Below are 27,402 nucleotides of genomic sequence, written 5' to 3'. Positions count from 1 at the left end.
TCTATGGTAATATGTTTTTCTGTTTTCAGAAAAAAAAAAAGTATAGAAAATTGTTTAGCAATCTACAGTCCTCTGCAGTAATATTTAAGCTTTGGGAATGGAAAATTTTGAAGCCTTGTTGAGATGATTCAAACTGGTATTTTTTGGTAAAACACTCATTTTATATTCTTCTCCCATTCATCTTATAAAAAGGAAAATTCAAAAAAAAAAAAAATGCTTTCCACTTTTAAACCCTTTTCACTTATAAATAGCCTTGCAATTCAAGATACTCAAGGAGAATTGGAAACTGATACAGGAAAGAATTGCAAGAATTACTGAAGGACTAAAAAACATATGTTGTAAAGAAAGTCTCATAGGCTGAATCCATGCAGCTCAACAAAGGAGAACTAGATTAGTCTTCAAGCAAGCTCTGTATGTAACTTTTTCCTGCTTGCTGGTAGTTCCAAAAATAGTTCATAAATTAATTTCAAACTGAATTAGATGTTGTAAGCTGTTGTAAATAAGGTGGCATCTGGAAAAAAAAAAAAAAGGTATAAAAGATTAATTTTGTTACCATTTAAAGGTGAAGTGAGAAGGCAGCTGTAATGTTATGCAACATAACACAGCTGGCTAGGACAATTGTTCAAGACATCAGCAAATAAATTTGGCACCTGCTTCGGTTCAGAGCAAGAATCTGAGCAAACGTCTAACTCTCCGAGATCTTCTTTCAAACTTATTTTACTTGGTATAAAAATTGTTGTGAAAGAAAGCATGATTACGATTGGTAAACGATACATATAGATTCTAACCCTTGTGGAAATAAGAGAACTATTTCAGAGTACTTACTAGCCCAGACATGAAGGCACTTCTCTAATTCAGTCGCCTCAGAAATCAGATTGTGTTTGAACTTTGGTACCCCAGTTGCCAGCTGAATAACCTTGCAGCAGGACTACCGGTAACACTATTAGTGCCATCATCTCCTCAATTCTTTGTATAGTGCTATCACCAAAATTACAGCATAAACCTACCTCATAAATTAGTTTTTGAAATGCAGGCATAACACCATCATGCACTTAATTGTTATTGGAAGCATGCAAACCTTTGTCACCTAATCTTCATAATTTTAATCTTACAAATTATTTCCTTTTTGATCATTCCTTTGTTTCTTCTTAGATGTACAAGTTTCACTGTGTTTTAAATATGCCAAACTACCTTGCAATTGCCATAGGCTAATGGCACATACTCATTACCATACATGCCAACACAGGGCCATGAAGATAATGAAGGGACTGGAACAACTCTCCTATAAGAAAAGGCTGAGAAAGACTATTCAGCTTGGGGTGATATTAGTGTGTATAAATACCTGAAGGAAGGGGTGTCCAAGAGGACAGAGCTGGTCTCTTTTCAGCAGTGCCCACTGACAGGACAAGAAGCAATGGACACAAAATGAAGCACAGGAGGCTCCATTTGAACATCAGGTAGCACCTGATTATTGTGAGGATGACTGAGCTCTGGTACAGGTTGCCCACAGAGACTATGGGGTCTCCTCCTTGGAGATCTTCAGAAAATACCTGGATGTGGTCCCGGGCAATTGTCTCAGAGTGTCCCATTTGAGCAGGGGTATTGGTACAGATGCCCTCCAGAGGCCTCTTCCAACTTCAACCATTCTACGGTTCTGAGATTTGGGAAACTACTTTAACTCGAGATTCTGAACATTAAAGTGAGACAAACATTGTCAACAATGTCTCATTGTTTCCTAAAATCCTTTTGAAAGTGATTAAACAACAACTGCTTTTACAGCTTCACTGAAAGTCAGTTTATGCACACAAACCTTCTACAGCATTATCACAGTTTGGCCTCAAAAGACTTTAACACTTGCACTCTGGTAGTTTATTTACTTATTTATTTATTTTAATGGGACTAGTTTTATGTCTATTGTCTTCATCAAAGATGTCAACTGTAACAGATAAAAACACCAGACCTACCAGGAAGCACTATCTGTTCTTCATTGCAATCCCATGGAAGACTAAAATGCTTCATTCTGCTTCCATTACAGACTGTGGAAACATTGTATTTCAGCACTGATCACAAAAGGCTCACACCAAGGGCTTTGAATGTTCCATTAATCTTCCTTTCACAGATTTACCAGGGGGAAAATGAAGTTAAAAGCAATAACGTGTCCCTATCTCCACATTTTAATATTTAAAACACTATAAAACTCATTTAACAGCCTCAGGATTCATCTTTTAGATCATCTTTGAAATTCTATATCACTAAAAATTCTGGTTGTGAAGAAAAACTCATTTAAGACCAGCACACTCCAGCTATATTATCATTTTATTCTTTCTGGCATGGCTTTTAACTAGAGGAAAACAGATCTTCTAGGGTTAAGAGTCTACGTATGACAACGTGTTTCAGGATTCAGTGTACAACATACCAACTTTCCACCAAACTTTATATATACCATATATACCATATATATATATATATATACCATACCAACTTTACCAACCAAAAAGTTTACCAACTTTTTTACCTGGTGCCATCACCTCTTCTAAAATTGTACTAAATCTGAGAGCATTCAAATACAATATTAAGAAAGATCAGAGTAGCAGCTGCCCCCCACAACCTCTGTTCTCTCCTATGGGGAGCATTCTCTTTCTCTCCCTACCTCCTCAGCAGAATCTGGGGCCTCTTCTGTATGGCTTTTTGCCGGGTTGCTTTTTATTCCTGCTTATGAAGTTCTGGCAGGCTGGAGTGAAGCCCTAAACAAGTATAATTGCCACCAGTGACATGTCCCTTAGATGTAGCAGGCAGCTCAAAAGTTTTCAGGCTCAAAAATACACCGTGTGGAAAGGAGCACAGCTATTTTCCTCAATATTTATAAGATCAGACCTTCTGGGCTTTAAATACACATGCATCTCACAGCCTCATCTGGGAAACAGGTATGCAGCTGAGACTGCATGTACCTCAGTGTGCCTCCTCCCACTTGGAGCTCCACACAACAAAAACAGATGCAAGCACATACAGAGGACTTTATGCCACATCACTCTCCAAGAGCTGCTTTCTTTCAAATATTGGACACAGCTGTCAAGTTCATCACAGAGTATTCTCTTTAAAGCTTTCCCAGAACATCAATCTCATACGCCTCACTGACTACAAACATCTTGAAAATGTTTTTAGTCTCAGTAGATGATATAGTTTATGACTTTCTCCGATCCCTTCCTTAAACAGACTCAGAAGGCCAAGGACTGACAATTTCATACAGAATTAAGTTGTAAGTAGAAAAACAAGGCAAATTAATGATATTTAAGCTGAAGCAATGTAACTTGGCTAGGAAAGATACTGGCAGAATCTACAAGCAACATCTTCAGAATTTAACAAAATGTACTCACATTTCCATGAGCAGTATCTGACAAATTGGACTTAAATTTTTAAGTAACATTTTGTAATTATGAAGGATTAAAACTGTATTTTTGTTAAAGATTAAAAATACTGGAAAGATCACCACAAGTTGGATGTGATGAACTACTCCTGTTATCTTACTCCAGATATCTTAAGATATCAAAAATGGGACAAATAATCACATCTTAAATACAAGTTCAAATATGCTTGCTACAATAAAGTATAAAAATGAATATAATTTGTATATACTTTTTCTGGTTGTTGGTGTTCCATTTTATATTCTATAGTATGTACTGTTGAACCTCAATTTCTTCTTAATAAATACATATATACACAAGTATATAGAAATTTAACCTTTGTCAATTCACATCGAGTAAAATTTAATATTATTCTTTGTGGAAAATTATCTTGGTTTTATTAATAATGCTTTTGACAAAAGTTAAATTATTTCAAGTTTGTGATCTATGTAATCAAAACAGAAATAATTGCACCTTTGTTTTAATCCACACACACACAAATCTGGCATGCAAAACAAGTATAACTTAGTTTCATAGTGATTTTAGAATAGATTTTTGTTTTCTTCAACCCATTTCAAAAGAATCAGTATGTTGAAACAGGAATAGTCTGAACTTGTGACTACACCTCAAAATATTTTTTCATAATAAGACATTACAGTTCAAGTTAAATAATTACACCTTTGAGTACAAATTAGCTTTGAGTACAAAGCTAATGGATTATTTGTTTCAGTTTAGGCAACTGCTACTATATGCTGACACATGGCCTAGACCTTCTGAACATAAAGTGGTATGATTTGAAATGTCTATCCCACTCAGCTATTTGTACATTACAGTCTCACAGTGCCTTCTGATTCTTGCAGAAACGAGGACACTTATCTGTAAAAGGTGTTTGAGATTTGCCCTGCGTCACTGTGATCAGACTCCGGAAACTAAACTACACCTGCTCAGATTCCTGGTTTGCTACTTTTCTTCATGCTTTCCAAAATACATCTGTACAGTTTTAAGTACACTTACTAAATCAGCCTGTATATTCCTACATTACTGATGCAGACATTTGCACGATGTCTGTAAGCGGAATTAAATATCAGTATATTCCACAGGACTCAAAGTAGCCATTCCTGCGATGTCCGCATGCAGGACAGCCCAATCATGAGTGGGAAAGCACACTGGCAACACCTCTTCCCAAAATTCTCTATTAGTCAAGAGACAGACAGAGGAGATGGGAGGATAAAAAAGTGAGCTGGGAACAGGAAGTTCTGTGGGGCTGCGATGACTTCCGCTGACAGCATATTTGGTCTTAACCATCTTTTGTTCCACCTACTGCGAAAGCAGCTTCTTTGCAAGAACTCTAGAATCAGAGCTAGAAATGGTTTTCTTGCACCTATGCAACTTGAATTTTAAGATTCCTGTTTTTCAGAGCCCACAATACCAACATTTATTTTTTTTGCAAAAATTTCAGGTACACCCTGGTATAGATAAGGACTGGTAATTAAGATATTCACATGTACATGATATGTTCCCCTCAAACTTCCACTCCCTGTTTTGCCATCTCATCTTCCTTGTGAGTGTAATCTCTCACAAGCTATGAACTATTCAAGCACAAGTTCGTTACAGCCTCTTGTTGCACCTCCTACTTTTTTCAAAATGAAATAGTCAAAGAATTGAAGTTTGCAATCCTGGCATTACTCTTTGACCCACAGGCTATTAGTTATTAATATGAGGTAAAACAACTTGAAGAGACATCCACGCCGTAGGATAGCTAGCGTCTTGGTAGGGTTTCCTTTTTGCTTGATTTGAAACAGAAACTTATTTTCATTCTTCCCAATTCTAGATGCATACTTGTTCTCATGCTGTTCAGCATGCTACAGATTGATTTATTTCCTCCCCCCTAAGGTTTCACATAGAATTTAAATAATGAAGCTGCTAATTGTGTACATCAAAACAGGAGCTGAAATCCAGCAAACACTACTCTTCCTATGCTATGAACCTGGACTCTGTCATTGAATGTAATAACTACTTCACAGACAAAACAATCTTCTATCGAATTCAATAGGTAGCATCGTAAAGCCACATACCAGATGTTCCAAACCCCATTTCCTCACAACTGATCTTATCAAATAACTGATCAAATAACAATGCTTAATGATGACTGTGTTTTAGTTAGAGATTTCAACCATGGACAATAAGTTCACAAGACCCTGAAGGCTTGAGAAGCCTCCATTGAGCTACAATTCCCTAAACATACTAAATTGTTAATAACTTAAAATAGTCTGAAGGAATACCTTGATAGTAGAAGGAACTGCCTTGTTTAATGCCAGAAAAAAAAAGCAGTTTGCCTGGATACTTTTTTTTGTGGAAAAAATGCAAGGAGTGAACTGGAAGAGAACAGAGGCTCAGACTGGTGAGGCTCAAGACTGTCCTCAGACCAGCAAGATTTACTCCTTTGTTTCTTTCTTTTGGACTCTTCAGACTGAGAAGGAGCTCACTGACAGAACAGAGATAGAGTGAAGCCCTATTATAACTGCAGTGAAAACTAAGCATGTAGCTCCCACCATTGCATGTAAGTCCTCTTATAGCTTTTCCTAGACTGGCAGGTTTCATCTTAGGACAAAGAATGATCAACTCTGTTATTCAAGATACTCAAACAGTTTTGCCCAAGGTAGTTAAGACAAGTCCACTGCAGCATGTACCAACATCAAAAAAAAAAAAAAAGTATGTAGTTAAAATTTATGAAGCTCAGGCAACTTTATATGATAATATGATCAGTCAAATGTAAGTAATATTTGTATTGGCATTATTCAGTATCATCTAATTACAACCTAAAAAGGAGAAAGGATTTATATCAACAGTCTGCTTAGTTATTATTAGGATCCACTGGGCTGAAAGACAAAGCTAGACAAATTCAGAACAGAATCAAAGTATTTGCTTTCAGTACAGATAATTATTAGAATATGTCATCAAAAAAAATATATATATAACTTTTTATCATATCACTTTTGTTAAAATATACAGGAGTTCTCAAATTAAATTTAACAAATTAATTTCTACCGACAACCTAATTTTGGAAAGTTCTTGATGGATGTGATCAATTATATACTTGGCCTTTAATATTTGAATATGAACAATTTTTGTACAGTCGTTTTATAAAACTAGACAAAGAACCACTACAGAGAGAACATCCATAAGGAAACATACCAGCTGTCAGCTCAGTAAGTCAAAAATGACAAGCTCATCCTCCTGGACTCAAAAACAAAAGTATTTCAGAATTTTGTTCTGTGTTAAGACACAAATATTGCAGAAAATACCAGTCAGGAAACTCCCAAAATTCTCAAATTGAAGCTGTTAGGAACAGTAGTTGTGGAAAAATATTTAGAAACTAAACTGAAAACGACGATTTTATGCTCGTTATTGTTTTTCTGTTTCTTGCAAAAACTTTTGCCTTTGTATCTTCTAATTTTTACTACCTAGTTATCTCCATAGGATGGATGCAGAAATATTTCTATCAGCATCTTTAAGGAAGAACATTTCTTTCAAGCAAGGCACAAAATTTAGATTTATTTATGCAATTTGATTAATCCCAATTTTTGTTTACATCAAGTACAAAAACCAACTTGAACGTAGGTGTAAATACAATTTCCACAAAGTAGTTCAATGAGATTTAAAATCAGTTACATATCCAGAACTGTAAAGCACAATTAAAAGCAGCCCAGGATATACAGATTGTTTACGATAACTGCTGAAAGATTTCAATGTATGAATATATTTAACAACCTCCAGTAATAAATTAGAAATTCCTTTCTAACCTTTCATTTGAAACACACGTATTAATTCTGTACCTAAGAAAGGAAACATCAAAGCATAAGAAGTGCAGTTTTACTTAAGCTGAGGCCTAAATGAAACATATGCACAATTAAAAATTAAATAACAGAACAATGAGTTGAATATTTTGGTTGAACATTTCTAAGAACATATAAGCTACGATAATATAGAAAAATAGCAACAGATTCAAAGACTTATTCTCAAAGAACTTACAGTGTACTGTAGCTGCCTGGAATATTCTAAACAAGTATAGAAAATCATACTTCCAAGTTTGGTATGTTTGTATTTTCTAGATGACATACATTTGAGACAACCATCCATGAACTTATTTACAAATAGAAGCTTATTCCTTTTAAAATAGGTATAAAAATCAGTTTTGGCACTAACCATAAGGCAATGGATGACAAATACCTAAGATTGCAAGCACAACCAGAAGAAAAACACAATCTTTAACTTATTACTTAAAGTGAGTATGAGACTTTAAATATCACTAAATTAAAAAAAAAAATCAGTATCTGCAAAATCACTGAATCACCTTACTCAACATAATGAAGATTCTTTTTTATATGCAATAGGAAATAGCTTTAATTCATGAAAACGTTGTGCCATGTCTAGTTGGAGAACTTAATATTTCTGTGGTTATTAAATTATCAAAATAGTTTTAGTTTTATTACCAGAAGATAGCAAAGAGTTAAAGGAGAACACAATTTTAATTCTCAATAATAATAATAATAATAAAATCATATTACTCTGAAATCCTGCCTTTGTTAATGGCATTTTTTAAAGACCATTCACTCCAGTGAGTAAAGACCACAGTTTCTTTTTTTTTTTCTACAAGTGTATTTGTGTATTTTTAACTTCCTTTTTGCATTTCTATGAGTTTCAATAATAGCTGAACCTTAAAATTCAATTTCTCAGTGTTGCCACGTTTATGCTGCAAAGACTGTAAACCCAGATTTCATAAGCTGTGAATTTAAGTTTTAAAAATATTTTTTTCATTTACCCTAAATTTATAAAAACGTTTTTTCAAAACTTAAGGCAAAAAAACAAGTTTTATTGGTTAAGTTTCTTTAAATGTGAGCAGGTGTATGAGGCTGTTTAAATATCAAAAAAGCTAACGCCATATACAGTATTACCAACAAAAGTAATAAGGCAGCATGCACCCTCAAGATGAAAAGAAAATTTAATTTTACAAGATGTTTAAATAATCCAAAGGCAAAAAGTGTCTGTCTCCTCTAACAGTATCTTCATAAACCATGGAAATTTTAGAGGACACCAAATTACTAAAATATTCCGTTCAACGTTTATACAAATACATTACTACAAGTTTACATACAGTCAAAAGACATCTCAGTGTTACCTAATTACTTAAATTTACAAGACAAACATAAATAAAGCTGTTAAAACAGGCAAGTACAGTACTGATCTATCATTCAGCACAACATATTTTGTATTTCTTTCAACTTGAAACCAATCAGATTAGAATTGTGCGAAGTCATTCTTCAAACCTAAAAATAAAATAAAGAGAATTAAGTATACGTATGCAAGTTTCACACAACATTGGCATGTTCCAAATGCCTAAGTCCTTTTTTCAGGCATATAATTTACCATTTAACAACCTCTTCTCTGTTCTTAGAATAGGCCACAGTCTTTAAGGTTATTTTTAATAATGACATCAGTTACAGCATCGAAAACAAACTGCACATTTTTTGTATCTGTGGCACATGTGAAGTGAGTGTAGATTTCCTTTGTGTCTTTTCTCTTGTTAAGATCTTCAAACTGACATTGAATGTAAGCAGCTGCTTCTTCGTAAGTGTTTGATCCTAGAAGGAAAAAATTACTCAGGTTTCAAACAGGAAGAACAAGATGTATATTATATCTTTGAGGGAAGTTATTTCCAAATAGTAACTTAAATAAATAGCTACTTAAACCTAAAAAGGAGTATGCTGATTTAAGTAACCTCACAATCCCTGCTTTACAACAAAATGTATAGGAAACCCTATGGACATATTTTTAATAATAATAGACTAAGGACTGCAGGAAGAGTATTTACTGCAGTGGTAGATGGAACAAATCATTACTGACTACACGCTCTTCCCTAGACTAGGATATTTTACTTCCTTCACTTTCACTTTTTATATTTTTAACACGTTTGTTTATTTCCAGCCAATGTCCATTAAGTTACAAACAAATAGCATATATATTTCTCCTAGGCCTTTTTTTTTTTTTTTTTTTTTTGACTCCAATCTAGTATCTTCCGTACAATAGAACAGTCTGGAGTTACAATGAAAATGATACATAACTAGTCTAAGACTTATTAGATAAACTTTTGCTATGTATTTCCTCAACAAGCCAACTACTTCTTATATATACTCTCCCTTCAAATAAACTCTGATGTATGCTTAGGGATTTCTGCCCAGTTAAAAAAAAAAAGTACAAAAGACAGGAGGACAACAGAATAAAAAATGGGCTAAATAGATTAGGCTGACAAGCACTGCAGCAGTAATGTAAATGCTACCAGTGGACCAGCATTATTTTATCTGGTTGAAAAGATTAATCTTACTTCAGCACTATTTTATTTGTGACTCATAAAAAAAATCTACCAACTTAAACTGCATTTTACTGAAATAATTTAGACACCTAGAGTTATTAAATTCCTCCTAATTTGTGCATCAAAAATAAGGAAATTACTTGACATTTGCCCATTCCCAATACCTGCATATTCAGGGTAGCAAATAGTGAGAGGACTCCTCTTGATTTTTTCTTCAAAAAGATCTTTCTTGTTCAGGAAGAGAATAATAGAAGTGTCTGTGAACCATTTATTGTTGCAGATACTGTCAAACAACTTCATGCTTTCATGCATCCGATTCTGTAATTTGGAAAACAAAACACAAACAAACAAACAAACAAATCTTACTGTATTTTATCAGACTTCAGCAGTAAAAGCAGGATACATATTTTTTGTTAGCTACAAATTAACTAGGTAAGTTGTAAGACTAAATCTAAATTTCCAGCATGCAGAACCATATTTTACCAAGAGAAACACAGAAAGGCCAAAGAACACTTTCATGAACCTAACGATATTTAAGTTTTATTCCAACATAAATGATTCCATGATACAATGAAGGTTTAAGCAACTGCTTTTTGATTTTTCTTTTCTCATTTCCAGGCTTAAGTTTTTTCTAATATGATAGGAATTTTTAGTGTGGTTTGACATTTTGCAGTAAGGATATTATAGAAAGGTTTCCAAGTAACCTGAATTTGCCTTACACTTATTAGATCTTTTGAAAATTGAAAATTAAATTCTGCATGTAGTCAAGATTCCATCATAAGGAAATGAGTAGTTCCAAAGAAGTAGAGAATTAAAAGAGCAGTTTGGTGGGTTTAAAAATAAAGAATGAAAGAAAGAAATAAAATAACTCTGTAGAAAAATTATCTAACATGAAAGTAATTTGGCAATGCTTCCAGCCATTTACGTTGCAGGATAACAGATATGACCTATTTTGACAACATTTGACTTGCTGTTTTTTTTCTTTTTTTTTTTTTCTTTCCTTTCCTCCTCCAACAGCATTTTGCAAGAAGCTACAGAACACGAGGACTCTGTTAATGATTTACACACAACAGACTAGCATCACTTTCAACTACCCAGATAATAAAAAGCATACACTCTGTGCACATTGATGTGGGAGGAGTCACATCTAGAAAGAAGAGAAAGCATAGAAAAGGAAAAAGAAAACAAAAGATTTCTACAACTAAGGAAAAAGAACTGAGTAAAACATTTGGGAAGAAGAAAAACATGAAGGCTGAAGAAATGAAACAAAACGCAGGAAAGTAGAAAGAGAAAAAGCCATTTCTTATTATATATTGCTAGCACCTTTAAAAATGCTAGGATGTGTACTCCTGACATCCTCATTAATTTTTGCATCCTTTGAAATATGAAAAAATGCAACTGAAAGAATACTTGTCTTGATATACGCCTGAGAATATGAGGAAGCATTTTTGAAACTTGAAAGCACAAACTATCATCATTTCTCTAAAACCTTTCACACAAAGACTATGTATTATAAAGGAGTACTACCGTAAGAGATACTGAGCTTCCCTTTCAAATTTATTCAGTTTCTATATAGCAACTACACTACTTCAACACCAAGGTACTTGCCATTTCCTCATCTTCAGCCAAAACCAAGTCATAATCACTTAACGCCACACAGAAAATAATTGCTGTAACACCCTCAAAACAATGAATCCACTTCTTCCGCTCTGATCTTTGGCCTCCAACATCAAACATTCTGTAAAACAGAAGTACAAAGCAGGAAATGAACTTTGGAATTTCCAGCTTTCTCAATGTTAAGTGATAAACTCTGAAATCATCAGCTGTGCAAGCTTGATCAAGGAACTTTGAAAAACAGCATAAAATCTGCAACATTTATTTCAATTTAACATTTCAGCATAAAAACAACCTTAAAAAACACTTAGAAGTTTTACTATACATTTCTCAAAACATAAGAGAGTGAGTTGAAAGGTATATAAAACTGCTTATTTATAAATAAATTGTACAATTACAAATAACTTCATTAATGAAATTAATTGTAATCTATAGAAAAAAATACACAATGTTAGCTTAAAAAAGTGCAAACTATATGAAAGTTTTTCAATCTTTCTCCCAAATGAATGAAAAGTCTTAAGTAATAAAAGGTCAAGAATATAAAATTCTTTACAACTAAGGGCAGAGCTGTCTGTTTCAGTACTCAGGAGAAAAATGCTATACTAAGAAAGCTGGACACAAACAACACTTTGTTATTGTTGTTAGCTCAGTATTCTGAATCCAAATCTAAATGTAAAATATATTTCTCAGTTTTTCATATTTAACCTGGAATCTCTAAAAACTGATGATTTTCAACTCACCTCTACTAAAATCTATTACAACTTGATTTTTTCAGCTGACCATGTTTAAACGGGTTTTTTATTTTTTTTTTATGAGACACTAAACATTATTTTAAAATTCTCTTCTTAAAAGACAAAATAGGCATCAAATAATAAGGAATAATGATAATTTCCCCTCAAATAAAGACACTTTTTGGAAATGCAGTTAGGTGGAAAAAATGAGATATAAAGGTGTTTTGTTTGTTGGTTTCGTTTTTGAATTCTCAGCTTTCCTGGAATAGAGTAAAAGGAAAAGACCACACTCCAGAAGTTAGCAGCAGATGATCAACAAATTACTACTCTATAACGCTATTTGCTTTTCTCTGCTATCTACGTTCCTTACTGGCCATTTCCTAACTGTTCTGAGCTACGACTGAACTTCTCATATCATTATGTACTTCAAGTATTTTGGAGGCCAGATATAATGAACTAAACCAATAAATAAATAACTTCATCAAAAAGAGGGTAACAGTGCTATCCTGAAACAAATGTACATAGCTGAATCTTCTCAGTAGGACAGAGCACTGACTTTTTCACCTGTCTCTTTCCTGTCAGTCACAGAACAAGAAGTCTTGTTTCAAATTCTTGTGATTACTTACAGTTTCAAAACAATGTGAAAAGGTCATCATATGACTTCCCAGGCTTGCTTAGCAAATACTCTATCATGCAAAAATTGATTTTTTCCTCCTAGTTAGGAGGAAGAGCAGAAAGAGCAGTCAGGCACTGGGATGGCTTGCCCATGACAGGTAGAGTCCCCGTTCCTGGGGGTGTTCAAGGAAAGGTTGGATGTGGTGCTTAGGGACATGGTTTAGTAGGTGACATTGGTGGTAGTGGGATGGTTGGACCAAATGATCTTGGAGGGCTTTTCCAACCTTAATGATTCTATGAAAGCCTTATTTGGTTATAGAATGCCATATGACCAGGGAAAGAATTCTAAAGTAACAACTGTTAAGACACATAATTATAACTCCTGTAAAGGTATTCCAGCATGGACTGAATCATTCACTGAGGTCTTTTGGTAGACAGCATGGCATGTAGGCTTGAACAACAACATATCTCATTGTTCATAGAACATACCAGAATATAAATAAGTAAGAAATTAAGAAAATTGTTCCTTGTACATTTTCTGTGGATACTAGCTTTTAAGGAACATGATAAATTAGAAGCTTTGTACCAATGGCAGTGCTGTAATATCAAACTGCATATCATAAGGCACCACTCAATACAAAAATATTATTACTAAGATGATAACTGAGATGTGTAAGGAAACATGGCACAAAATTGCACATGAATAAAGAACCGTGTTAAAAAAAAAAACTCTTTCAAAGAACTGCAAAAATATGACATCCTCATGCACATCCTCGTGCATTTGGTGCTTTTATGGTATTTCATGGTCATTATGCCAATCATCATTTTGACTTGTGCAGACTACATTGCCAGGATGGATTCTGGGAAGTGCGGAAAAATGCATAAGACTGAAGACTTCCAGAAGATAAAAGAAAGTGTAATTTTCAGTTTATATGAGAAGATGCTGATTTTCACCAGAAATCTTTGTTTCAGCTCAGAATAGACTCTCCATCAGTGGCATTATTTTACCAATGATGTCTGGTTTTGGGTTTGTCTTTCTAACAGTGCACTGAAATGTCCAGTACTTTACGAAAAACACCTTTTCGCACTCATTTTGATTTTTTTACATGCTAAAACTTAGTGCTAGGTGAAGTTTTGGCACCAGTTGGACAGAACATCTCAACAGAAAGTAGTAAGAGCCTGATGGTTTGGCTTTTGTCATGAAGGTTCTTTTACATATTATATCAGTACAGAGAAATACAGGCACAGAAGAATTATTTGGCACAAAAAATTCTTCAAAAAAAAAAAAAAAGAAAAAAAAGAAAAAAGATAAGGTTGCAGTATCTTTCCAAATAATTAGCCATTCCAAACAGAGCGGTCTCAAAGCTCCTAAGTCGTGCATCTACCCCATTCGAAGCCTGTATATACAGACTATTAGGCAACAGCCCCAGCACACAAACACTGACAGCAGCTGCCTGACCTGCAGACGAATTTAAAAGTTTTAAAGAATGAGAAGCTTAAATGCTTTACGTATTTCTCCTCCTAATGTGTGAGTGTTTTGTGCAAGCCCGTCCTTTGCCTCTGGTTCTAGAACTCATACTGCAGTCAATGGTTCAGCTACTCAAAAGAATCATGTATTGCTTATTCATGATAAATTTGTCTACAACGAACTACAAGAAATACAATGCAGTGCTGGAAGAAAGTTTGTAACAGCCAAATCTACCTCCCTTATCTAAAGAATGATGTCATTAAAGAAATGCTTTATTGACTTTCCATTCCATTTCCTTAAAGAAAGCAAACATTTCCAGTGAGATTGGTGGCTATGCCATATTAAGACAAATTCACTGAACTAAAGGTAAAGCACTAAAGATGCTTCTGCAGTCATCACCCTACTTATCTATGTTACTTAGCTATATAGGTAGCTCTCTAAAGGGTTTATCAGCAATTGTGCAAATTTAAGGATTTGTGCAACGTATTTCATTACCACGTTGTGTTTTTGTAACTAGTGTTGCCAGATTTGACATGCTCTGCTTCTTTCAGGTTATTTAATCTGTGAATATGATTCCAGTACCCATACAAAATATGAAAAATGTGACATAGGCCAAAAGAATACCAGTTATTTATTGTGATTTTTTAGTTTGTTAAGGTTATACAAGTCGTTTATTTTCTCCCTCCAAGCCCCAACCTTGTAGAAGACTTATTATTTGACAAATATTTTAAGGTAGGGTGGGTGGTTACCAAAAAAAGGTAAGATAACTATCTGGAAAGTCTCAGTTTTATTAAAACTGAAAGCATCTTTGATCATCTCACTTTTCTGTTTTCCCCAGGTTGTAAGAGGAGGTGTGGGGTACAAACTTAGATAGAAAACCAACTGATTTAGATAATCTTTTACATAAGATTAATTGAACCCCCATCAGCTGCAATTTGTCGTTTTTAGACATCTTAAATTGTTCTGAGTCACTAGATTTCTATTAAATATATATATATAGATATAGATATAGATATAGAGAGAGAGAGAGAGAGAGAGAAAGAGTGTAGAGAAGGAAACATTAAAAGAAAAAAAAAAAAAGGTTTGTCTTTCTGACCAAAACCTGTTGGAATTATTATAACCTCTAACAAGGTCTTCTGCTTAGGTATACTATTATGCAAGCGATAATCCTCATTCTTATTGCCCATTTAATATGTTCCACAAAAACATTTTCATAAGCATTTTCAAAATCATTTCCAAGATTACTCCTTAAGAACTTAAAAAGAAAAAAGGATTCCTCAGAACACTTTAAGAGCTATTATTTCATGGAGGAAAAAACTGCATACACTTAAACCCTTAAAATTAAGAAACAAAATATATTTTCCACAGTACTGGTGATGTTGAAATATCAATATTACAACACTTACTAAGCAATTACATAAAAACCAGAATTTTCCATGACAATTCTGAACAAATTTACTCTATAGATGTTCTGACAACTATGCCTACACAATCTAAAATATACATACAATGCAATTTTTACTGAGATTTCTCTTCATTCTTGCTAATCGGGAGTAGTTACAATAGTATTACATTTATATTATTCTTTGCTTTCATCATGGATGCCTTAGGACATAAATTGGTTAGAATATTAATGTTGTTTTGTAAACCTCACATCACAGGGAACATAAATCACAGTCTTTCATCACTAAATAAAGTACTACCTTAAAAAACTACCAGTTTTGAATTCAGTTCTCCATGAAAATTGAGTTGTTTTTTTAACAAGAGCAACAAGTGTTTACAAGCCTCCAGTTCTACAACAGAATTTAAATGGAAAAATCTGATAGCACAGCTACATATTAATGCAATACAATATTGAGTATTATGAGATTTGATTTACATAGAATGTGTCTTTAAAAAAAGCTTCCAATATAAACAAAGCATTTATTACTTAATATCTCCATATTTATTGTGAGTTATGATAGGATTTCAACTGACTCCCAGTTGCCTTCAGAAAATGGAGCCAAGCATGAAGAAGCTTTTCAGCTAAAAGTAAAATAATCAAAATTGTGGCTATACAAAATTTGCTAAATTGCATTACTGAAAGTGTACCCACAAGAACTTTACGGAAGCCATAACAGACAGATAAACATGCAATATAATTTACATACTTAAAGTGAAGATCTTTGAAAGTAAAGTGAGTTTCCACTATTCCTGTAGTTTTCACTCTAGTCCTGAGAACATCCTGTTGGGTTGGAATGTAGCTGGTTTGTGCTATCCTGTCCAAGTCATTCAAGTAACTGAAGATAAAAATAAACACTGCTTTCAGTTATTCCTAAAATAGTAATCAGATAATTGCAAACAATCACAGAAGTCCTAGGTCTATTCATTGCATTGTACCTGACTTTTATATGAACTCTCTGATATAAGACAGAAACGATTATTTTCCTGCTAATTTTTTTTTTTTGAAGTTTTGGATACATTTTCATCCTAGAAGAAAGCATATACAACTGACCCCAATACAAAGAACTATTATGAAATTCCAGGATGTAAATTTCCACATTTACCAATTTCCATGTTTGTTCCACATTTACCAATTTTATTTGTATTAACTAGAAGACATCCTTCATTTTTGTAACCTCTTAGTGAACTACAATTTTCTTTGAACTGTAAAGCAGAAACTCATTACTCTGGAACTGATAACAGGTGTGAAAAGGACAACCCAGTATGTTGGCCAGAATTAATAAATATTTTTAGACAATGCTAAATATATGATCAATATAACTTTATATTGAGAATTTCTAATTACACATTTTTTTACAATATTAAACTCCAGTCACTGATAATTAATATTAATATTGTGCTGCATACCAAGAAGCGTGAAGTTTCTCATAATAATACAAATCTTACTCGTGCTTTTTGCATAGTGATAGAAAATATATCAAGTTCTCTCTTTACTGTAACCAGAAGTGTGCAATTTTCAGGATAAAATAATATGACCAACTTTCTTATGAAATTGGGGAAGAATTTTTCTTAAAAAAAAAAAAAAAAAAAAAAAAACAACACTGAACAGAGGAGGTAAGTCATCCTCCAAATTATTTAAATTCAGTTATACCACACCTCTTCCTCTCCACTCTGACCCAAAGCAGACAAAATCTTTGTCTAGGTACTTCTAAATTTTCTATTTGTATGGGAACAGAATTACTCAAATGTTAGCCTTCCCTTTTATTCCTTTAGCTACTACTTGAAAACAGAAGTATTGTTTGTCACATAGTACTTACTAGGCAGCAGAGTCATTAAGCTGGTATTCTCTAGATCTGTTGAAACAAGCTTGTACTCCACTGTCTTTCCACAGTCTTTTGATAACGCCAGCAAGCTCTGCAGTCATAAATCCTTCTTCTGCTGCTCCAGCTAACACAAAGAGTTGACGAGCATCATCCTTTAGTGTGCAAACAAAGTGGAAAGAACAAACATTAAGAAATATAACAAAGGTATACTACCTTCTCCTGTCACTCAGGATTAATAATTACATTCAGTAAAGGAGTAGGTTACTTAACCTAGGATACATTAATGTAACCAAACAAAAAATGAAAGAAAGCAATTAGTTTTCTACACAGACTATGACTTCCCACCTTTTTTCAACAACATAAAAAGACAAGGCTACTCAGTTTCACATAAGATGACAAAACTTCTCATCAGTTTGTCACTTGAAATGAACTTCTATAAATGGAAGTAGTAACGTATGTTAAAGTCTAACATTGACCTTATTTGCTTAGCATATGCCAGAAACTGAATAGAACAGTTACAATGCATATTAGAACCTTTGGATATGCAGATGTATATTGACTGCAGAAGACACATTAATTGTGTAACATTCAATAGATTTGTTTGGAATTGACAAATATTCATTAGTAAAGAGAAATATACTTAAAACTTTTCCAGATAAATCAGTTACACATATCCATCAACTTAACTATTCTACATAGACCAAGATTTCTTGGTAACTCCATGTCAAGAAATCAAGTGGGCTTTTTGTTTGTTTGGTCACATATTTTGGTTTGTTTTTAAGAAAAACAGCAATTGGTGCATTCATATAATGACTGCCTCTGAAAATGAGGCTATTGTAGTACAGGACATCAATCCAGCAGTCTCCTTTAACAGAATTTGAATAGTTGTCTAACTTACCCAATTCTGACTGAGAAAAGAGACTAAAAATGTTAGATCTGTAAGATACTGGAGAAAAAAAAAAATACAGCAGCTGGGTAGAGGAAAAACATCCACATTAAAAATTTAATGGGAGTAGCTGCCTGACTGTAGTTACAGTTTGTATGTGATCTATTGCCAAGGTGTGCCAGCCAGCAAAATCAGCATACTTGTGGCCTGTAACTACTACCCACAGCATGTACTGTTTGTCCAATAAATAAAAGAAAGAACAGATGAAAAGGGAAAAAGAACAAAGGTGAAAAGAGAGAGGTTTAGGTAAATCAGCTGGGAACTGAAAGAATTTCAAGAAAGAGAATTAAAAATGCAACATGTAAAGTTATTCTCACAGAATAGCAAGTATAGATACTGATGCAAATCTATAGAAAAAAAAAACAGTTTCTATCACCTTTGCTGTTCAAACAAGCTGTGAGGAATAACATTTTCAGGATAAACATGGAAAGTAATGGTTATTCTAAAGAGATTGCCTGCTGTAGGCTTAAATAGTCAACGGTTTTATGACAACTAACAGGGAAATTGTTTGCAGATAAATTGAGTAACACCGATATTCACAGCCTGGAAACAAAAAGCTTGCTGTTAAGTCAACTCAAGGTAGACTTGAAGACATTTACACCTATCTGTGTCTATAAACAAGTAGTTATACATATAAACAACAGGTAACTAAGGCATAGGTCTTGTGAAAGCTACAATTCTAAAAATGGACATCTGTCAAAAAAATGAACAGAGTGCTGATTATTTGTACATCCACAAGAAAAATTGCTAATAAGAGTTCAGTGGATTGGAATAATAATTGCATAAAAAGAAAGAGCATTAAAGATCAAAGAGTAGGATAGTCAGATCTCACTGACTGTAGCTTCAACAATATGCCCGCATAAAAGAAACTTGAATGACAATTCTGGTTTTGAATGTTGTTTGTGGATGAAAATGTCAAGGATCTACAACTGACAGAAACCACAGATCTTGAAGGATGAGCCAATATATTAGAATACATGATAGAAACCGGAAATCGTTAGCCAGTCCTGTCATGAACTATTAAAATGTCATTTCACACCTACCATGGTCTGACTTTACATGCAAAACTTACTGTTTCAAATAGCTCTATAAGTTCTCTCTCTATATTCTCTAATATTGTCGGACTTTTTTTTTTCTTTTTATTGCAAGGGTGGAATAGGGAGCAAAAAGAGAATTAGTTTCTATTTTTAAAAGCCCAACTATTTTAATAAGAAGTGTTATTTGTTACCTCCATATACCTTTTTTAATCATGGCAAGTACTAGATACCATAAATAATATAGGACAGAATCACAGAATTTCTAGGTTGGAAGAGACCTCAAGATCATCGAGTCCAACCTCTGACCTAACATTAACAAGTCCTCCACTAAACCATATCACTATGGACGTAACAGCTGACTCCTGTTTTCATTATTAGCCAATGTTAGATAATTTCCTTTAATCACGCTGCAACAAGGCTGCTTCCATTCAAGTCTAATACTGGCTTTCAACAGCAGTGTCGCTCTCTAAAGAGAATGCAGATCACCAAAACCTGCCTAGGTGCTAGGGGATAGACAGTTATTTCACAACCATCCTCGACAAAAGTTTACATTATCACTTATATAATTCTCTGAATTTGACAGATCATTTCAAGTTGATACCATACATAGAACAACTTTCAAAATCTTGCTAGTTACTTTAGCTGATCACACCTAAACTCACTCCTCACTCTCTTTTCTTTTCACATGTATTTAGTAACAGGCATCTACCACCTGCCTTTTCCAAACGTTAACTGCCAGACTCTAGACAGGACTTCATCAAACAAATACTGAACTAACATGCAGTAAGATTCCACTCCTGCCCTGCCAAACTTTGGTCTCGAGATACAACACAAAACACGAAAACAATGCTAGAGAGGAATAACAAAACAACACAAAGCTTTTACTAGTTACATTTACAGTTAAGCAGGTTTCAGATGGAATTAACATATGTACATAAACTAAAAATGATAAAAGACTTGAAGGAAAATTGTCTAATAATTTACATGTGACTACCAAACAGACTTAAGATTTCACTTACAACTTCAATACCCACTTCACGTAACGTTTGTCTTTGTGACACATACCCAATGCATCAAACAAGGTTATTGAGGTCACGCTCTTTTTTAAGCCGTCAATAAGATTTTGAACACAAGACTTTATCAAGAATGAAGCATTTGCATACTATTTCTTATTTTTCAAGACTCCCCTCCCAACTGTAATTCAATCTTAACACAATGAAAAGAACCTAATTATGACAGTATATCCCTCCAACTACCTTACATACTTATTTCAATACACGAAGAACGAAATTTCTTCCTCCAATCTTCCTGTAAGATAGCTGATATCTATACTAGTTGGCACCCCCTCTCACTAATGTCTATGCAAAGAAAATAAAGCCACAAATCCTGAATTAAATTACAGTGCTGTTCAGACTAGGAACTTTGGTGATATATATCAGCACTGCAGCACAGAGGTGACTCCTCCAAACAGCGCACAAGCAAAAACGATTAAGGAAGCATTTTATAGAGAGATTTTGAGCATCTATCTCCCTGATCAGACAGGGACACAAACAGATTCACCACAGGTAAGAGTACAGGGTTAGGATTTGAGAAGATAATAAGCAAAAAGGATCAGTTCTGAAGACTATATCTAATAAGTGGATGAAATTGGATTCAAAATGTACAGGAAAGCCTAGAAAAGATCTCAGATTTCTTGGGAAAAATCCCTAATCCATGCGGTATGATGAAAAGAATGGATAGCAGCAGCAGGTATCCAGCCTGTGACTTAGAGTACAATAAAGTTATCCACACTGGAAATCAGTATGTGATATGGGATCCAGTCCAGAGGTGGGAATGTTTTAGGCACTACTGTGCCTACAAGTCGATAGAGAAGTGCAGAGGACAGATAGATGCCTACCTGCCTACTAATAAGTATGACTACACAGCTTGTTGTTTTTTCAAAAAAGCTGTAAGACTCAGGTGTTTAGTTCTCCAAATTTAGATACAATTTGGAGAATTGTATCTAAACCAAATAGGTGTTCTGAATCAATGAAGAGCTGATTGCTCTGTAGAGCATTGTGCCGTGATAGAAAACTAAATGACATTCATCTTTATCAAACCATCTAACCTACAAAGATTTTTAGATAGAAGAGATTTTTTTCCAGGAAATAACAATGGACAAAAACTGAAAATGAATTTTATGAACTTTATATGTGTATGTGTACTTCAATACTCACAGCCCTGGTTGGATCACCGAAGTCTATCTTCAACCTCCCCATTGCTCTAATGATAGCAATAATGGACTGAATGGTGTTACTGTAGACAACAGCTTTGTACTGTTTACATTCTTCTTCTGAATAACCAGCTTCATGGATAATCCTACGTAAAGAAAATAAATAAATTCTCTATTCAAGTAAAAAAAAAAAAAACATTTCTCTATAAATACATTTTACCATACTTACTTCATTTGTTTGACGATTGTGCTTTTCCCTGATTCACCAGCTCCTGCAAAATAAATGTGAGAAAATTCATTAGACTTCTACTCATCTTTGACAAGGCATTTAAAGTAAGTTTCTACGTTTCAAGTACCTAACCAATGTAAAAAACTTCGGTAGTTCAAAATGTGCTTCCAGCTGGAAGCTTCAAGATCAAGACATTTTAACATTTTAACACTCAACTCTGAAGAGTTTTTGTAATGCAAACAGATCACCAATTGTCCAATTTCAATATGACCAAAGGAATTTCTAACACCTTTAAAGTTCACTGTGACCAAAGGAAATCACTAGTAAAGGCAAGAAAAAAAAAAAGAAAAAGGATAAAAGGGAAATCTGAGAAACTATAAAGCCAGTCAGCCTCACCTTGTTCCTCAGACTAATGATTTAGCAAATATTCCCGTAAGTCACTTCCAGGTCTGAAGAGGACATTAAGTTGTCTGGGAAACACTAGGAAAGATTTATCAAAGGCAAACTGTGTGCAACTACCTTGATAACTTTTTTTATTAGGAAACAGCTGGTTCTGTGGAAGTAGAACACCAAAGGATGTTACTTTGTTCCCAGTAGGGATTCCAATGCCATCTACCATAGTATCCTTGTAACAAATTGGATAAATATTGATGTCAAGGTGTCTGAAAACCTGTATAGACAGCCAAACTTAAAGGCTAGTGATCAATCATTTAAAATCTAACTGGAAGCCAGTTACAAAAGAAAATCTTCGGGAGCTGATATTGGGTTAATACTATTTAAAATGTTCATCAGTGACCTTAAAACCAGGATGGAACGCTCCTGCATTAAGTCTGCAGACATCAGGCTTAGATGTCAGGAAGTAGTCAAAGTGTTGGGAGAACAAAAGTGTTATTCAGAGGGTCCTCAACAAACTAGAGCAGACAGGAACCTCGAGAAACTGAAATAAAGCTGAACTGAAACAAAGTCCTGCACATGGCACAGAATAACCCATGCATTAGATTAATGGGTTAGGGAACTGCCTTACACAAAATGACTGCCGGATCAATGACCTGAACAGTCAGCAGTGAGCTCTTGATGAAATGAAAGTAAGCCACATTCTGAGCTGCTGTACTGGGTCTGTCTGGAATAGAGACATAGCAGCCCAGATAGTGCTGTACTTTAGATTTGCGGTTAAAACAGTGTTTCTAGCACACCAGCATTTTAACTATTGCTGAAAAGTGCATGCACAGCATCAAGGTTTCCTCACTCTGCCCCTGCCACTAGGCTGAGGTTACAGAATCATAGAATGGTTTGGGTTGGAAAGGAACTTTAAAAAACATCCAGTCCAACCTTTCTGCCATGGGCAGGGACACCTCCCACCAGACCAGGTTGCCCAAAGCCCCATCCAACCTGACACTCAACACTTCAAGGGATGGGGCATCCACAGCTTCTCTGGGCAACCTGGTCCAATGACTCACCACTCTCATAGTAAAGAATTTCCTCCTTATATCTAATCTAAATATTCCCTCTTTTAGTTTAAAACCATTCCCCCTTGCCCTATGACTACAAAAATTTCTGATGTCCATATAAAAGGCTTGGTTTTAACAAACATACTTCATAGAGTAGCAACAGTTCTCAGATTCTGAACTGCCACAGAAGTTCAGTACAAGGATATTACTGTAAACAGAAAACAGCACTTTACAGAAATATAGGTAAGAAAGATGAACACTAACCTCAACAAGTTGCTGATAAATACCACACATTTTGACAACAAGACAGATTCAGGAACAATAGTTTTATTGGAGAAGGCAAAATCAATGCATACCTTCCAAGAACCAGGGGGCATCGTGACAACATCAACACTTGTAATGGCTACCAACTAGAAGACAAGGCCTCTTAACCAACATTACACTTGCAAAGATACAATTATGGAAGTTATTCGTTATTGTGACACCTGAAGCATTTATAAACTAAATTAATACTTCATCTATAAATAATTGTGTGCCTCAGCACAAATAGGTGTCAATGGTTTAATTTCATGAATAAAACTGATCTTTATTTTGCTTTGGTTTAATATCTTTATTCAGATCACGTGAAGAAAGCAAATCTCCCTTTTATCTCTCTGCATTCAAGAAAAATTTTGGAGATAAATGTTACTACAGCATTTAAACTACATTACTTTGTGAAATCCTTTCTGTTAAAAATTTAACATGTTTGAATAACTGAGCAGCTCACTGTCAAGACTGGTCATAAAATCATAAATTATTTTATAATGCCTTCTACTCAGTTTTTCTTAAGTTGATTACCCTTCTTTCTCGACAATGTCAGCATCAAATTGTACAAAATACCTAGAATTCTTGTAAAAGCCCATTAAATAACATAGAATAGCTTGGATCAGAAGGGACCCTAAAAATCACCTAGTTCCAACCCCCGTCATCAGCAGGAACAACCCCCACTAGGCCAGGTTGCCCAGGGCTGCATCAAACCTGGCCTTGAACACCTCCAGGGATGGGGCATCCACAGCTTCTCTGGGTAGCCTGTGCCAGTGCCTCACCTCCCACAAGTGAAGAATTTCCCCCTAACATCTAATCTAAATCTTCCTTCTAAGTTTAAAAACATTCCCTTTGTTCTGTCATTTTCTACCCAAGTAAAGAGTTCCTCTCCACCCTTTTCATAAGCCCACTTTACATAGTGAAAGGCCACAGTGACATCTCCCCAAAGCCTTCTCTTCTCCAGGCTGAACAGCCCCAGCTCTCTCAGCCTTCCTTCACAGGAGAGGTCCTCCACCCCTCTGATCATCTTTGTAGCCCTCCTCCTCTGGACTCGCTCTAACAGGTCCACATCTTTCCTTGTGCTGGGGTCCCCAGACCTGGATGCAGGACTCCAGGTGGGGCCTCACATGGGCAGAGCAGAGGGGAACAATCAATTCCCTCGACCTAGTGGCCACACCTCTGTTGATGCAGCCCAAGACGCAGTTGGCCTTCTGGGCTGCAAGCACACACTGCTGGCTTATGCTGAGCTTTTTGCCCACCAGAACTGCCAAATCCTCATCTCAATGACGTCTTCTCCCAGTCTGTCCTCATGTCTGAGATTGTCCTGACCCAGGTGCAGCACCTTGCACTTGGCCTTGTTGAACCTCATGCAGTTCACATGGGCCCACTTCTCGAGCTTACGCAGGTCCCTTTGGATGGCATCCTTTCCTTCAGGTGTATCAACTGCATGACTCAGCTTGGTGTCATCTGAACACTTGCTGAGGGTGCACTCAAACCCATGGCCTATGTCACTAATAAAGACATTAAACAGTACTGGTCCTAGACAGACTGTAACCACAAGACATAACCACGAACACTCATAATACATATGAAAAAAATTAAGCAACTTACTACAAAACACCTAATATGAATAATGAGCTCTTGGAAAATGTACTCTCCTACTTTACCATAAAATAGAAATAGTGTTTTTGTTTGTTTGTTTTCCTACTGTTCTTGTTTTTATCTTGGGTGTGGAGTTTTTTTTTTTTTTTTTTTTTTAAAGCTTCATGCTAAATTGCCTGCAGTTTGACTAACAACTTTTATAAAATATGTCAGAAAATGACACCTTACTCACTGTCCCATACTGAAAGGAGATTCACTATTTTTGCATTCCAGAAAGCAGAGCTCAGCCAGGCTTTCAAATAGACGCAGAGCTGCACTGATATAAAATATCATTTCCTTTATCTCAGTGTGTTCTGTACAGCAAAATGAGAACTGTTGTAGGAAGTATTACACGGGAGCAAGCAGAATTAAATATTTCATGTGACAGCTGCACATAAAATGTCAGAGATGGCCATACTGTCACTATGAAACCCTATCCAAATTTAGACAGACTTGAATGTATATTCCTCAATCATCTAGTAAAGGATACTATTTATCATTTCTGGTACTGGCATATTTGATTTCAGCTTCACTACTGCCAATAAATTTAACACTGAGAGCCTTATTGGTTCAGACAGTAATATAAAAATATTATTAGAATAGTAATAATATAAGAGAAAATGATTGATAAAAGGAGATGGCAGTGCTGCTCTGACTAGAAAAGCAGCAGTCTTTCAGTTCCAAACTTGAAAGAATGGTGGGGAATTTTTGTTTGCTTGGTTTTGAATGAAAGTAAGTTAACTGTCAGGTCATCTCCACTTTGACAAAAGAAGGCTTTAGGAACTGATGAGTATTTTCATCTCTCTTGCATACTTGGTGTCCTTTGTAATACATCATAGGAGCTCCTCAGTAAGACAAGTCAGAGGGCAACATATCCTATGAAAATCCCGTTTAAAACAGAGTTGTCTTCAAAGCTTTTATTGACATAATCCTATGTCTAGTACTCTTATTATACCTGTTTGCCAGAAGGCAGATAGATCTTTATGCTTCATTATACAAACTGACAGTGTGGAGAAAAAGTATGACCACCTTCATCAGCACAATTGAACACGGGAAACAGAACCATGTTTCCTGCATAAACCCTACTATATAGACACTAAATTGTCATTTTTCTTTTGAAGCCAACTTTCAGCTTTGGAAACAGAGGGGAGAGGAAAACAAAATGAGGCTTCTTTGTGTGGAAATATCTTAAAAAAAAAAAAACAAAAAAAAAAAAAACAAAAAAAAAACAGACCAACTGTATATATAGCATTCTGAATAAACTGAGTAGGGCTACCGACACTCAAATCTAAGAAACAGCTAAGCCAATGTTTGGCTCTCCAAGCTGCTATCGGGCCAATCACACAGTAGACTTACACAAAATATTAAGACAACTATGTGAAATTTTAGCAAACATCATTATAAGCAGGTTTAATACTCATTTATTTTCTAAATGGAGCACGTCTGTATTAAAAAAATAATTTTAAAAAGTATTTTTGTAATTTGACTGTAAATAACAGGTCGGCAAAAATGTTACTTTAAACTACTCTCAGTATCTCATGATTTATTATCCCCCACACTGCCCACATAATAAGTATTCAAGAACTACAGATTTCACAAACAAATGTTTTATGAACTCAAGCATAGAAACTGATGGTTTTAAGCTCTAAGATCTTGACAGTAACATTTCCAACTTGTGAAGGACTTGATAATTGCTTACTGAAGAAGCTACTCATATACCAAAATAAATAGCAGTCCAAACTATTTCAAGTACATAGTATCCCTCTTTAGAAGAAACCAACTGTTAAGTGCAACCATTTCTAATAGTACAAAGATATTCCAGGCAATGTAACACAAAAATAAATGTGGATTAAATTTGAGTGAAAGATATACTTGGTAGAGTTAGATAAAAACTGAGGAGTAGAACAAGGCTGGCTTTGAACTATCAAATCAATCTGAAAAGGAACAGAACCTACAAACAAGTAGAATAGTCTTGTATGTTTCCAGAGAAGAGCCCAAGTCTGGACAAGAGTAATTAATATAAAACTTTCAATGTGTGCGTGTCAGCTCTTCAGACTGTAAAGAAGAAGACTTGCACCAGACCAGCTTAAATAGACAGGCAAAGTTTATATTATATAACTA

The 27,402-nt window shown here is 34.9% G+C and overlaps 1 protein-coding gene across 3 annotated transcripts in view; it reads right to left on the bottom strand.

The window, feature by feature from the left end:
• Positions 1-6,925: 6,925 nt before the first annotated feature.
• Positions 6,926-27,402, bottom strand: part of LOC137849847 (guanine nucleotide-binding protein G(i) subunit alpha-1) — a 36,000-nt gene continuing 15,523 nt past the window's right edge. For 2 of the 3 annotated variants that reach the window (XM_068669905.1, XM_068669907.1), the window contains exons 2-8: positions 21,890-21,932; positions 21,665-21,806; positions 17,460-17,617; positions 16,350-16,478; positions 11,380-11,509; positions 9,936-10,089; positions 6,926-9,043 (exon numbers count right to left, since the gene is read on the bottom strand). In XM_068669905.1, the coding sequence (XP_068526006.1) occupies positions 8,853-9,043; positions 9,936-10,089; positions 11,380-11,509; positions 16,350-16,478; positions 17,460-17,617; positions 21,665-21,806; positions 21,890-21,932 (947 nt within the window). In that variant the 3' untranslated portion in view covers positions 6,926-8,852. The remainder of the gene's footprint in view (positions 9,044-9,935; positions 10,090-11,379; positions 11,510-16,349; positions 16,479-17,459; positions 17,618-21,664; positions 21,807-21,889; positions 21,933-27,402) is intronic. The other variant, XM_068669906.1, reaches the window with a different exon arrangement.

This window comes from Anas acuta, chromosome 1, assembly GCF_963932015.1.
Source record: "Anas acuta chromosome 1, bAnaAcu1.1, whole genome shotgun sequence".
Taxonomy (NCBI): domain Eukaryota; kingdom Metazoa; phylum Chordata; class Aves; order Anseriformes; family Anatidae; genus Anas; species Anas acuta.
The sequence above is the reverse complement of the archived record's forward strand: the minus strand, read 5'-3'. Positions and strand labels throughout refer to the sequence as shown.